The sequence below is a fragment of the Vigna unguiculata genome, chromosome 5 (genome assembly GCF_037176805.1).
Source record: "Vigna unguiculata cultivar grain cowpea cultivar isolate G323 ecotype 2 chromosome 5, ASM3717680v1, whole genome shotgun sequence".
Taxonomy (NCBI): domain Eukaryota; kingdom Viridiplantae; phylum Streptophyta; class Magnoliopsida; order Fabales; family Fabaceae; genus Vigna; species Vigna unguiculata.
In genome coordinates, this window is record NC_140796.1 from 47,914,537 (window position 1) to 47,930,100 (window position 15,564).

General features: G+C 29.4%; 1 protein-coding gene across 2 annotated transcripts; it reads left to right on the top strand.

Annotated features, from left to right (window-relative positions):
• Positions 1–3,176: 3,176 nt before the first annotated feature.
• Positions 3,177–6,961, top strand: LOC114184815 (indole-3-acetic acid-amido synthetase GH3.10-like). Of its 2 annotated transcripts, none has more exons than XM_028072125.2 (4): positions 3,177–3,583; positions 4,032–4,133; positions 4,248–5,077; positions 6,265–6,961. In XM_028072125.2, the coding sequence occupies exons 1-4, from the start codon at positions 3,249–3,251 to the stop codon at positions 6,807–6,809; spliced, it is 1,812 nt and encodes a 603-aa protein (XP_027927926.1). In that variant the 5' UTR covers positions 3,177–3,248; the 3' UTR covers positions 6,810–6,961. The 2 variants fall into 2 exon arrangements, with proteins under 2 accessions (XP_027927926.1, XP_027927927.1); XM_028072126.2 differs by having other exon boundaries at positions 3,266–3,583; positions 4,021–4,133.
• The last annotated feature ends 8,603 nt before the right edge of the window (positions 6,962–15,564 follow it).

Consider the following 15,564-nt stretch of genomic DNA (forward strand, 5'->3'; position numbering starts at 1 on the left):
AAATTTCTTAAAAGTGTAAGTAAATTTCCACCCTGTTATCAAGTGTTTAAGATTTTGCACCATCTTTGCTTTAAACATTATTAATCAATCGTACTTTTAACCCGTTTGGATAAAGAATCAATCTTTTATGTACTGATGGTTCTGTATACGAAAAGATAATATTTAGGATCATGTGAAAAATATCAAAATGAAGGTATAATTAATAAAAAAGTTAAATATGTTTCTACTTTTAAACTTTAATCCGAATTTGAAATTTATTTTTTTCCAAAATTTAAATAAGTTTTAAATTCGAAAATAAATATAACCTTTTTAATATAATTAAATTAATTTCTTTATGTTTTTACTTTAATTTCAATTAATATATTTAACACGTTAAAATAATTTAGCGTAATTTATTTTTAAAATTTAAAAATTAAAATATATTAAAATTTATACATAAATAAATTTTACTTTTGTATCAAAATTCAAATATTAAAAATATATTTAATCTTGTAACTAAATTCTCATGTAAAAAGATATTTTTAACATGAAAAAACAAGTTTCGTACTGTAGCGCAGAGGATGTGAAAGGTTAATAAGGGTGAGAAAGAAAGTAACTCAAGTAAGCGCTCCAGCCAGCTGGGAACAGAGCGTACGATCGTTTCTAGTAGATCCCAAAAACCCTACAAGAGGAAATTACAATTTTAAGAAAGAATTTTTTACATTTTTATATTTATAAATTTATAAATATGTTTTAAATTAATTAAAATTATAATTACAACATTTTTTTCTTAAAAAATAAATAGTTTAATTATGATAAAATATAGATAATTATATCTTTCACATTTTTTAAATTTATTGATTAATTATACGAAATATTTTTAGTTTAATAAACTAATTAATAACTTAAGTTATGAGTCTCGATTGAGTTTATGAACTAATTTTATTTCATAATCTAATATTTTTTAAATACAATAGTAGAAAAAAGAGTTATGTAATAAAGAAGGAACAAAAATAAATGATCAGGCTCAATTAGAGTATTTGGATGTAAATTAAATTTTACAAATATAAAATTTTTGAATGTATTTTTAATAATTTTTTAAATATTTTTATTTACTATAATATGTTATAGGACCATAGTTTTGTACAAATATACCCTCGCCGTAGTTTGCTTTTTGTTCATCTATGGTGGAGAGGGAAGATGTGATGATTTTTGCTTTTGTTTATTTGCATTGATTTAACGGACTTTCATGTCATTTCAAATGATGTAAAGGTTTTGTTGTTTTTGATGAGATTGACATAAGTGGCATGAAGGTGTGTTTGTTATTTGAAAGATTTGGGAGAGACTGTGAAGATGAATTTGTGTGGATCTGAGTAAATGAATTTGTGTGTTTTTTTAGTAGATTTAGAGGTTAAAGTGAGTGAATTTGGAGATAAATTTTATCAAAGTTAATGAGAGATTTGATTGGACCGATAGATAAAATAAATTGTAAAAATAGATAAAATTATAAAGTTACCAAAATATCATTGATGGAGAAAGAGAATGATTTTGTAATTTGATGTTATAAAAATAATTACAAATAATTAATACGAATTAAAAAAATATATTAAAATTATATGAAATTTTAAAGAAAAAAATTTAATTTTTTATGAATGTAAAAAGAAGTATACAATTAAATTTAAAAAAAAATGTATACAAAAATAAGTTAAAAAATAATAATAAAAACACACACATGACACTGGTTACATAACCGGTGTCACTCTCCCTTTTTCACAGGTACCGATTACGTAACCGGTGACACACACACAATGCACCACATCATTAGTTATGTAACCGATGTGCATCCCCTTCAATCAGCCACCCTCCACCACCATGTTCCTCCGTCACATCTACGAGCTTCCTCTCCCACCACACCCCAACTCGTCTACCATCTTCCTCCCCCACCACCCACCACATCCCATGTGTTTGCACTTACAAGCCCACACTACACACCAACATCGGTACATTCAATTCACACACACACACACACCTCACTTCTGTTTTTGTTGTTAGTGAGCTAACATCACCACTCACCTTCGAACAAATTACACACCACAGTGGGAATGTCCAACTCTAAAGCATCCACGAACATTCACAATCGCACACTCGCACATCAACCCATTTTGAATGGCAGGGCAAAGTTCAAACTAATGAACACAAACAAATTCAAATGGACGAGAATTTTGTTAGCAGGAATCTCTTCAGGTTCAGGAATCTAGCAAGTTGGCAGCGAAAGGAAGCGTGGCAGCATGAAGCAGAAAGGAACCTGAGAAGGGAGCACCTTCACGTGTTTAAAATAAGAGCAATCTCGTAATGTTATACAAAATATACTGAAATCACCTCAGTTTTGGGTCGATGGAATAAATCCTCCATCTCGCAAATTCACACTCATAATTCGATCCATATCGCCTGAAAAGAAAACACGCAAAGAACCAAATCGATCCTCACAAATACACTTAAACAGTGAAATCACATGAAAAGAGTACCGAGAAAAAAAATATTATTGTGAAAAAAAATATTATTGTGGTAAGACTAAAGTAATAAATAAGGTTATTAATAATAAGTAAAATAATTTATTTTTCTATTTACTTCAACTCACCAACTTTTCTAAGAGAAATAGTTTTAAAATATCATCTTACAACTAAGTCTACATAATAACTTTCTTGGAATTATTCAAAAATAACGTGCTGAAATAAAATTAAATGTAAATTTTTAAAAAATAAATAATGACTTTTGTTATCATATAATAATAATAATAATAATAATAATAATAATAATAATAATAGTATATGATTGTTATCAAGTAGTTGTCCGTACGATTCACCACACAAATATTGAACTGATATCTGGTATCTGGTGAAGACACTGTACGTAGGTCTCATTTTTGAACGGTGGCTCACAATAAATTTTGGAAGGAAAGTTATTGGCTGTCATGAGTGACGCAGCTTGGTCCCCATACCAAAAATGATAATACAAACCCCATTTTCTTGTGGTCTCTAACTCATCGTACCATTCTTCTGCAACGTTAGGTTTGTTGAACCCTTTCAATGCAAACCAGGATATTGCCATCATTCATAACAAAAAAAAAAAAAAAGTATATTTCATTTTTCAATGGTGGGCTCATACCTTAGTTTGGCATTTTTTTGTGTGGAAACATATACCCACCAACACTGGATTTATTCATTTTTATATCAAAACTTGTCACTGCCCCTTTTTGACACCCTTCTTCAATGGAACCTGCAGTTCTCAGTTGCAATGCCAACTGCATTATTACTGACTTCGATGATATCATTACCTGGTTTCAACACGTTTCCCAGAACGCCGCTTCTGTTCAGACTCAGACACTGTGCAGGATTCTTAAGCAGAACTGTGGGGTTGAATATCTCAAGAAATGGTTGGGGAGCTACAGTATCTCAGACATGGATGCTTCTCAGTTGGAATCTCTTTTCACTTCTCTTGTTCCCCTTGCAACGCATGCAGATTTCGAGCCATTTATCCAAAAAATTGCAAATGGAGACACTGCTCCTTTACTCACACAACAACCTATAACCACTCTCTCTTTAAGGTACGTACCGTTGTCTTTCTCTATTTATACATGTCAATGTGAGTGTTTCTTAGATTTCTTTCATATTTTTCCTCCTTTCCCTTTTCGGTGATAAAGGCCGTACTATTAGTTTTCTGTTCTTTCCTTCCTCTTTCGGCTGATGATGATGAGATGAATGGGTGAGTGAGTGAGTGAGTCAGGATACAGAATGATTAATTCTGGCCATGTATGCTTCTCTGTATAGTAATTCATCTATATCTATGTAATAAAGACAAGGTCTAGGTGCAATTAATTAATACTCTCCAAGTAGTAATAAAGTAATTAATGGTCATTGGTCATGCATATTTATCATGAAATATTAAGATTATTGTATTTCTTTGCTGTCTTTTTATGTCAGATCTTCTTCAGCTGTGTGATAATTTTTTTTTTCCTCTTCAAAATATAATCTTACAAGGTAGAGGTTGTGCAGTTCTGGAACAACAGAGGGGAGGCAGAAGTTCGTACCCTTTACCCGCCATAGTGCTCAAACCACCCTTCAAACTTTCACTCTATCAGCAGCCTTTAGATCAAGGTGTGCTTCTCATTTCTTCACGATGACCTAGCTAGTAGCTCTGAGATACATAGTTAATCCTTTCCAAGTTCTTATGCCTTTTGTTTTTGTTTTTGTTTTCATCGCTGTTTATAGGGTTTATCCCACAAGGGAAGGTGGCAGGATTCTTGAATTCATATACAGCAGCAACCAGTTCAAAACAAAAGGAGGTTTAATGGTTGGAACAGCCACAACACATTATTATGCAAGCGAGGAATTCAAAACCAAACAAGAGAAAACAAAGGCATTCATTTGCAGTCCCTACGAAGTTATATCAGGAGGGGACTACAAACAATCCACGTACTGTCACCTCCTTCTTGGCCTCTTCCTCTGTGATCACGTAGAGTTTATTTCCTCGGCTTTTGTCTATGGCATAGTGCAAGCTTTTTGCACCTTCGAAGAGGTTTGGAAAGACCTTTGCAATGACATTAGAGATGGGACTTTGAGTTCAAGAATCAAGATACCCAAAATGAGAGATGCTGTTTTGGGAATCATCTCTTCAAACCCCTCTTTGGCCTCAAAACTAGAAGCCTCTTGCTTGGAGCTAGAAGCGGTGGATTGGTTTGGTTTGGTTCCCAAACTTTGGCCGAACGCCAAGTACGTTTGTTCCATAATGACAGGTTCTATGCAACATTACTTGAAAAAGCTTAGGCATTATGCAAATGGGGTGCCACTAGTAAGTGGTGACTATGGTTCAACCGAGAGCTGGATAGGGATTAACGTGGATCCGAGTTTGCCTCCAGAGAAAGTAACCTTTGCTGTGGTACCCACGTTCTCTTACTTTGAGTTCATACCAATTTATAGACACAAACACAAACAAGATTCCAGCTTTGTAGCCGATCATGATTTCGTGGAAGACGAACCAATCCCTCTTTCCCAGGTTAAAGTTGGCCAAGAGTACGAAATAGTGCTTACAACTTTTACTGGTAATTATTCATTCATTCTATTCTACAAATAAAGCACTGAATAGGCTAGATATAAATCATTGATTCTAAGCATAGCTTTTCTATAGAGCTTAATGAATTAAACTTAGAAAAAAATGAACAAAACACATTAAAATGAGATAAACAAATGTAATAAAAGGTTGTAATTCTCTATCCTTAAAGCCATTGCACAGGAACTTGTTCTAGATTCGGTTAGGTATGGTTGATTAGAACCTCTGTCCTTGACATAAAATAATGGCTAGTGTGGAGCATTAGTTCCTAATAGGTTTACCTAAAGGTGTCAATTATGATCATCAATTGCACAAACAATGATATGTACCCAAAATCTGGTTGAACCCAATCTTATGTCTATATGTTAGATCATCTAGTCACACAAGTTGAGTTAGATATAAGTCAGACAGATGCATAATTGAAACACAATATTCTGCAAATGGGTTTTGGAAACATCTCGAGTTCTGGATGGTGTTGGTCATAATTTGGGGCTGTGAGCCCACATCTCATATCATGTGTCGTGAGCTTTGGCTTTTTGTTATTTTTGCTTCATGTTATGTACCTGTCATTCCAGTCTCTTCTGAGTTCTGACAAGGATTTACCATCACATTGTCAGCACTGGTCATTTTCAAAATTCTACCCGAACTCCAACCTAATCTTTCTCGATATTTCTATTTTCCAAAGGATGCTCCAACCCCTTCGACTAACTACAGCTTGGACACAACTAATGAACGGATTGCTGCATCAAAAATGTTAAGAAATCAATGTGATTTGACATAACATAAAAACAGTTTTGATTATTCAGCATACAAACATTAATTTACGTTCCCTTTCTTTCTTGCACTATGTTAATCACTTATCTCTCCTTTCTTCTTATTTCTCGTTAGGTACACACCCCTTTTGGTGTTCAAGGAATAAGTAACGTTTTTTGTTTTTTTTTCCTTTATATTTTTAAGGTAAAAGTATGAACTTAAGGAATTGAAATCTTTTAACATAAAAGGCTTCGTCCCGTAACCTAGTCAAATGATACTTAGCAGCAGATACCTAATCAGACAACATTGGAATATATATAGACACATGTACGGATATAAAAAATATTCTTAAATATGAAACATTGTTCTTTTTTCTGTTATATGTTTTGTCTATACACAGAATGAATAACATATTTGAAGTTTCAGGGTTGTATAGGTGCAGACTAGGAGATGTGGTGGAAGTGGGAGGTTTTCACAATGGGACCCCAAAGTTGAATTTCATATGCAGAAGAAAACTAATTCTAACAGTGAATATAGATAAGAACACGGAGAGAGACCTTCAAATAGTGGTAGAGAAAGGGTCACAGATTCTGAACAAGGCCAAAGCTGAGCTCGTTGATTATACAAGCTATGCAGATATGTCTAACGAACCAGGGTGTTACGTCATTTTCTGGGAGGTGAAAGGTGAGGCTGAGGATAAGGTACTTGAGGCATGTTGCAGGGAAATGGATGCAGCTTTTGTCGACCATGGCTATGTGGTGTCAAGGAAAACAAGATCAATAGGGCCTTTAACGCTTTGCATTGTAGAGAGAGGAACTTTCAAGAAGATTTTGGATTATTTCGTGGAGATTGGAGCAGCACTGGGCCAGTTCAAAACTCCTAGGTGCACTAACAACCCTGTCCTCGTCAAAATTCTCAGTGCATGCACCATTAAAACATTTCACAGCACTGCTTATAGTTCAACCCATTAATTCATGCACATCTCTAATCAATATCTATTATTTTTTTTCCCTATAACATTTTATTATCGATATTTTTCTCATTCTCCAAGTGTGATAATTAGTAGTTTGACACTGTGTCTAATTTTTCATAAACTAATTTCTTTGTGACTATTTGGATTGCATGGACTTTCTGTGTAGTATTTCACCTAAGTTCGTTATTGTTTTCTATCATATTCTAATATTCTAAGAGGATACGATTATATTGTGCTTGAGAGTAGATTGTTTAAAGGGTAATTGATTTTTTTTTTTTAAATCTGAAATGTTTAATGACAAAATATAATTTTTGGATGAAATTTGATTAATTAAGAGAAATTGAAATTTTAAAAAGTAATCAAATTACTTAAGATTAAAGAACTTTTATCTAAAAATGAATAATTGAAGTTTACCATACTCTTTTTTTTTTCTTTTTTTATAGTTCAATTTTGATTGGGTTAACATCGACTTGATTATGATTGGGACTTTGTTAACTAAAATCAATGACTATCGACTTAATGTCATTTTTTAGAAAAATTATACTTTGACGTACATTGTTTAATTCTCATTTTTTATTTGTTAACGTGACTTAGTGTGTGTTATTGATTCTTTAAAAAAAAAAGTAGTGATACATTAATCAATAATTTACACTAAGTTAAATCAATAAATAAAGAATAAAAATCAAAACATGAGAGTCATAGTATATTTTTTATTGAAGTCTTTTGAGATTTGTTTTATTTTAAAGTCCATCATAACCAATTATCATTATCAAGATTTTTCTTTCTCTAATATAGGTTGGTGCTACTTTTCAGTCAATGTTAATGAGAAGTTTATTTTGTCAACATCTCTATTAATGTCAAGCACGATAGATTTCGATTAACATCAATAAATATTTATTTTCAATTGATGTTATTTGAGATTAGTTTTGACCAATATTGATCAAAACATAGGTAAAAACTATTTCTTTATTAATATGGATGTATACTTCTTTTTACTAATTATATAAATAATTTACATTGATTCGTATGGATTTTCTCTTCTAAATCACCGTTGAAAAAGTTGAGTTTAACATCCATTTAACAAATTTTTAAAATAAAAGTACAAGCAAAATCAATTAAAACATATAATATGGTGGAAACTATAGAAATATGTGAATATGTATAAAAAAAATTTACACCTACTTTTTATATTTAACAACTAAAATCTACTGATAATAACTTTAGAAATACGTGAATATGTATATAAAAAAAAATCTACACCTACTTCTTGCTAGTCAACAATAACAACTCTTTCCTTAAAATTATCTATAGTTCCATTCTTAATTTGTTTTCTAAATGTCATTTATAGTTAATATTTTTGCAACGAAAAGAAAGATAAGTTAAGAATCAAATTTTATTTTATTTAAGAGAATCAATTTAATTGAAATAGTTTTTTTTCTCTTCTAAAAAGAGGAAACAATAGACCACATGACCTCACTATAAGATTTCCTCAAATAAAAATGGAACAAAATTTAGGACAAAATTCTTTAGTCATTTTACTTCTTCTAGGTTCAACTTCAACATTTTTATTTCCACTATTATTATAAAGTAAAATGTATCTAGAAGGATAAAAAAATAATTTTAGTCAATTTATCTGTTAAAGAAAAAAAATAAAAATCAGATCTCTATATTTCACAATAGTATTGTTAAAAGCTTTAATTACTTTTAAATTAATAACCAAGAAAATATGATTAAAAATAACAAATAATATATATATATATATATATATATTAATTGTTATAAAAGTGTGAAGATATAATATTGATTTTTTCTAATATTGGATGACACACAAGTAACATTATTAAACTTGAATTGGTATTATGTAGGTAATAGCATGATAATCGAAAAGTCTTTTTCTAATAAATATATATATATATATATATATATATATATATATATATATATATATATATATATATATATAAAATATGTCCCATGATAGAAATAAAAATATTGAATTTTATTAATTGTATATTTTTAAATGTTGAATACAAAAAGTCATCATTTGTGTCTTTACGTGTACAAATTAAATGAAAAAAAAAATAGATTTATGGTGCATTAACTGATTGAAATTGAATTAGAGGATGTAACTGAATTTGTACAGCAAATTGACGTAACAAGGGGAAATGAAGTAACTTTTAAATAAAAGTAAATAAAAAGGATCATGCATTTTTGGGTGCAGAAAATTTAGGCTTTGGAAGGTAATAAATTTGAACTTGATTAGTATTAAAATATAATGGGTAAATTAAAGATTACATTAAATGATATATTAAAATAAAATACATTTTTTTTTAAGAATGTGAATAGTTTTTATATGGATTTGTGGTTATAATTTTATTATATTATACATATATAAAGGTTCAAAGATTTTGGATATGATATTTTGTACTTTTAGTTTTATCTGATATTATTTGATAATATATGACTTGCGAAGTTAATTAATTTTAGATGGTACCTGCAACAAATTGAGGTTATTAAGTTCATTAAAATTTAAAATTTAATTTATATATATGATCATTTTGATATGGAGTAATATTGGATAGACTAAATATATTGTATTTTGTTGATAGTGCAAGAATTAAATTCTCAAGATTATTAATTTATTTTTCTCATGTGTGGTTATTTGAGAAGTCAATATTAGCATTATTTTTATATCACAAATAATGTTTTAAAGGCTTCAGAAGAGCTACTACACTTCTACAAAGAAGTCTAATAGAAACTTATTAAATTCTAAAGATAGTTGTCTAAATAGATATCATATTGAGACAAACAATAAAGGAGATATGAAATATCTTTATATCAATGGACTTAGGTTGAAAAAAAAAATGTGTATTGGAGAAATTATCAATCTTCTCTTATTGCTTGCACTACACATGTATTAGTACAATTGAGATGCATATCATTATAAACCAGAAATTTACGAACCAAAAAGGAATTTCTTGTTTGGCATGATCAATTGGGTCATCCTGGATCTATCATGATGCGGAAAAATAGTTGAAAATTCTTGTGGACACCCACTTAAGAGTCAAAAATTTATTCAATCCAATGATTTCTCATGTAATACATGTTTACAAGGAAAGTTGATAATAAGACCATCACCAAAAAACTTTAGAAATGAGTCAATCTCATCTTTTGGAATGAATACAGGGTGATTTTGTGGTCCAATGCACCCATCATGTGGATCATTTAGACATTTCATGGTTTAATTGATGCATCAACTAAATGGTCACATGTTTATTTATTATCAACTTACAATCAAGCATTTACAAAGTATTAGCATAATTAGTTAAGTTAAGAGATCACTTCCTAGATTATCCATTTAAGAAAATTTGTCTTGATAATGCTGGTGAATTTACATCTTATGTTTTTCATGAGTATTGTATGTCAATGGGAATTGTTGTTGAACATCCAGTAGAACATATGTTCATGCTCAAGATGGGCTTGTAGAATTATGAATAAAATGTCTAAAGTTGGTTGCAAGACTATTACTTATGAGAGCTAATCTTCCAATGACTACTTGGAGATATGTAATTTTACATGCTACAGGATTGATTCGCATCAAGCCAACAAGTTATCATAATTATTCTATTATGTAGTTGGTTTTTGGTCAGTAACCTAATTGTCTCATTTAAGAAGTTTTGTATATGATCGAATTTTCCCACCAAAAGGGACTATGATGAGTTTTTAGAGATGATTGAGAATATATGTTGGATATGAGACATATTTTACAGTTTGATTTATCAACTGTTATTTTTGATGAATAAGTTTTTCCAACATTGAGGGAGAAAGAAAACATTTGGATAAACATATTGGTTGGAATGAATTATCATTATCTCTCTTGATCTTCATACAAAAGAATGTGAACTTGAAATTCAAATGATAATTTATTCACAAATTAGTCAATCAATTATCAGATGTTTTTTTACTGACACAAATAGGGTAATTAAATCACATATACCAACTGCGAAATACTCCAAATATAATTGATATTTATTCATAACACAATTGAAGCGTGGTAAGCCTATTGGTTCCAAAGATAAAAATTCTCGAATGAGAAAAGGAGCTAAAAAGACAAGATGACCTAATCGAAGAGGTGTAAATCACAAAAAAATCATTTGACATAATTAATAATTTGGTTCTAGAAGAACCTTGGTTCTAGAAGAATCACATGTACATGAAATTGTTGAAAATGATGAGATCTCAATAAATTATGTCATAAATAAGATAATATGGAACCAAAGAGTCAACTTTGACATGTTTTAGCATATAATATAACAATGAATGTTATGAGTAACAATGAAGATCAAGATTGTCGACAAATAAATGATTGGCCAAATGGAAAGATGAAATAGAAGCAAAAGTAGATTTGCTTGTTAAATAAAAGGTTTTTGGACCTGTAGTCCGCACACCTAAAGGTGTAAAACTCATTGAGTACAAATGGATTTTTGCGCAAAACAATATTATAAAGAATGATAATTATATGAAAATCCCTGAAGGGTTTAATTTACCCAACAATGCAAATTCTAAAGTGGATTATTCAATAAAATTGAACAAGTCCCTTTTATTGATTAAAGCAATCAAGATGTATAAGTACTTGTTAAAAGAAAGGTACTTATCGTTGTATTTTTATGTGAAAATATCAAAAAATGAATTTGTCATAATTGTTGTTTATGCATATAATATAAACATCGTTGGAACTTCTAATGAGTTCACAAAGATTTTGGAAGTACAAAGTTTTGTTTAAGATTACAAATTGAGTATTTAAATACAAATGTTTTTGTACATCAAGAGGTTTATATAATGAAGGTGCTTAAAAAGTTCTATATGGACAAGTTATACATTTTTACACTTCAATTGTGAAGTTGTTAGATATTGATAAATGTCCTTTTAAACCTAACAATGATGAAGAACTTCTTAGTTAAGAAATACCATATTTTTAATGTTATAAGAGTACTAATGTATTTTGTTTATTATATTCGATTTGATATAGTATTTGTTATATATTTGTTAAGCAAGATATAATTATTCACCTACAAAAAACATTGAATTAGTGTAAAACATATAATTCGTCAACTTAAGGGTACTTTGAGTATAGCCTTATTTTATCCAAATGATTCAAAATCAAATGAGTTATGTAGATGCAGGTTATTTATCTGATCCTCACAACAATTGATCACAAACAAGATATTTCTTCACAAGTTTGGGCTCCAACATCTTAAAGATGAAAGTTTACATGAGGGGGAGAAATAGAAGATGTGATGAATAATATTATATCGAAAAATGAAGAATGATGTACTCTTTTTTCTTAACTAAGTTTTTATCCCAAATGGTTTTTCCTAGTAAGATTTTAACGAAGCACGTTCTGTGATCAATGCACACCTAAGAGGGAATGTTATGAAATGTATAAATGTCCATTGAGTTGCTAGCAGTTACTTATGATTGATTGTTATTGATGTTATCATTAGTGTTGTAACCATTTAGTTGTATCTCTTGGATTATCTTTTGTACCTATAAATAGGGACTTCTCCCGTTGATAATAATACACAGAAAATCAGTTCTTACTCTTTATTCTCTTTCTCTCTTTTATTTTATAACAAAACACAATTAATAGCTGTAGGTCTTATTTTTCTTTATTATAAAATATCTTATACTTTAAAAATATTTCAAATACGTTTCTCTTTACTTTTTCCGGAACTCGTGAAGTTTATCGTTATTTTTATAATAACTTTTATCAAGTAAATGACAATTGGAATATAAAGTTTCATCCCCACCAAATTTCAGTAAATCAAAACTTATGCGTACAAGTCGCGCGATATCAAACAATTCTCTTTTTTTGTTTTTTTTTCTTTCTGCTATGCTATTATATTTGTTATTATATTGGGAAGCATACGAAAGTGTTACTTCATAAATAGTATACTGTATTTCACAGAAAAAATTGATTATTGCTAAAGACATATATTTTTTTCATCTCTATAAAAACAAAAGTCTTAAGTCTTATTTAATTAATTTTCAACCACCACTTTGTATATTTTCAATTTATCAAACAACTCATTTTTGTGATTAATTAAATATACAATAGTATTAAGAGAAATTACTTATAAAAATAATAAAATATATTTTATGACCACATGTTAACACGTTATTAGTATACATCACGGATCAAATGAAACAAATTAGTTTTTGTATTCATGCACTTATGAAAAATTTTTCTTGATTCTTCGCTTCGCTTGGATACAAATTTCATATTTTATTTTAAATTAACAAAAGTCCTATAAATAAAATAGTTTAATTACTCGTATGGTACCCACTTTGGTAGATGTGTATCAATTTGGTACTCGGTTTTAGAAAAATGTCAATTGCATCCCAATTTTCAACTTTTGAAAAAGTGCTTTAATTAGGTCCCTTTCAAACGGAATTGACAAACGCAGTTAATGACGTCCACATGTTAGTCTGTGATTTTTTTAATTTTTTTTTAAATTTTTGAAAACAAAATTAAAAATGCCACTTGTCATGTCCATGTGTGTGACATGTGGCATTGTCAGTGCCACGTGGCATTGCAATGCCACGTGGCAGTGTCATTATCAGATGTCGTTGATTTCGATTTAGTCTCCATATATTTCTTTTTAATTTAATTTAGTACATACTTATTTGTATCTGATTCAATTTTGTCCCAATTTTTTTTAATAATTAAAATATTTTTGTAATTCATTTTTTATAAGATTAAAACTAATTAAGTATAAATACTTTTACAAAAAATTAAGTACTAATATTTATTTTGTTTCTCTCAATTTCAGACCAAATTTATTATTTGTATAAATGTTATACTAATATTTTTTTATTAAAAATGACTTTTTAACATATTACTTTATTAATTACTTTTTTATTAAGTACTCATGTTTTGTTAATTATTTTTTTTTTCCAAAATAGAACAATAATTTCTCTTACTAATTTTAAACCAAAATTTTTATTTGTATGAATGTTATACTAATTTTTTTTATTAAAAATGACTTAATAAAATGACTTTTACCACTAAATTTTAATATAAATATCAAATACTTATTTTTTGTAAAAATTTTATACTTAATTACTTCTAATTTTATAAAAAATAGATTTTAATTATTAAAAAAAATTGGGTCAAAATTGAATCAAAAACACATAAGTAGGGACTAAATTAAATCATTGAGACATATATGGGGACTAAATTGAAATAAACACAATGACATCTGATAATGACACTGACATGTGGCATTGCAATGTCACGTGACACTGACAATGTCACGTGTTACACATAGGAACCTGACACGTGACATTTATTTTTTTTTTCAAAAAATAAAAATACAAATTTAAAAATAAAAACAACAAAAAACCACATACTGACATGTGGCACGTCCTTAACGTGTTAGTCAACTCCGTCTGAAAGGGACCTAATTGAAGCATTTTTTCAATAATTGGGATGCAATTGATACTTTTAAAAATCAGGTACCAGATTGACACATCTCTACCAAAATGGGTACTATACGAGTAATTAAACCAAATAAGATTAAGAGTCTTTATAATTTGAATAAAATTCAAATTCAAAATACCAAATCTAGCCTACTACGTATTACAACTTTAAATATTTTCAATAACTAAAGATTGATGTCTAGATATTTATTAATAAAAAGGATATAAAATTTAATTTAAATAAACCATGACAAAATATGGTATTTGATAAACATATTATATATATATATATATATCCTGCTTTTATTTAAATTGATAGAGATATCATATATTTATATATTTGATTCTTTTTTATTATTATCAAATATTTTATTTTATTTGGTTTTACTTTTCCCTATGATGGGACATTGCACTCTATATATTGAACAAATGTTCTAATAAATCAATAAGCAAGCAAGTTCTCATTGAGTTGTTTTTCACCAAACTTTTCTTGGACATTTTTGTACGCATTCTTTCTTCTTCTTCTCATGGCTTATACATATCTAACATGGTATCAAAACCAAGTTAAAGCCTATTCTAGCGAACTTTCTTGGACATTCTGTTCCACCCGATATCGGGCCGCTAACGGACCATCCACTAATTTCTTGTCCCACGCTAGTGGTGATCATGGATTGAATTTTTAGTGATCCAATCCACGTCCATTTTGGATTCAAATAATTGGATTAGATTTTCGATCCAAATCCATTTTTTCAAAAAAAGTAGATTGGATTTTTTTTAAATCCAGATTCAAATATTTAGATCAAGTTTAAATCCAGATCTAAATATTTGGATCAAGTTCAAAATCCAAAATCCATTTTTCATAAAATAAATTCAAATTAAATTTTTTAAAACTTGTGTCCATAGGGCTGACACCATAGACTTTGACAGATTTTTTGTCGGAGCCAACAAGGCCAAATTTCAGCATGGGATGAACTTGGATGACTTTTGAACGAATTTTGGTCGGGAACAACATGACCAAATTTGGGCCAAGGTCGACTTGACAAAATTTCAGTCGAGATCGACTTGACTGAATTCGATTGAATTTCGGCTAGGGTCGATTTTGCCTAATACGACCAAATTTTGGCCAGAGCCGACTTGGCCAAATATGGCCACATTTGGGCTAGGGCCTAATCAGTCAAATTTCGGTCAGAGTTGACTCTACTAAATTTGTCGACCGAGACCGACTTGACTGAACATGACCAATTTTCGATCACAGCCGACTAAGTTGAATA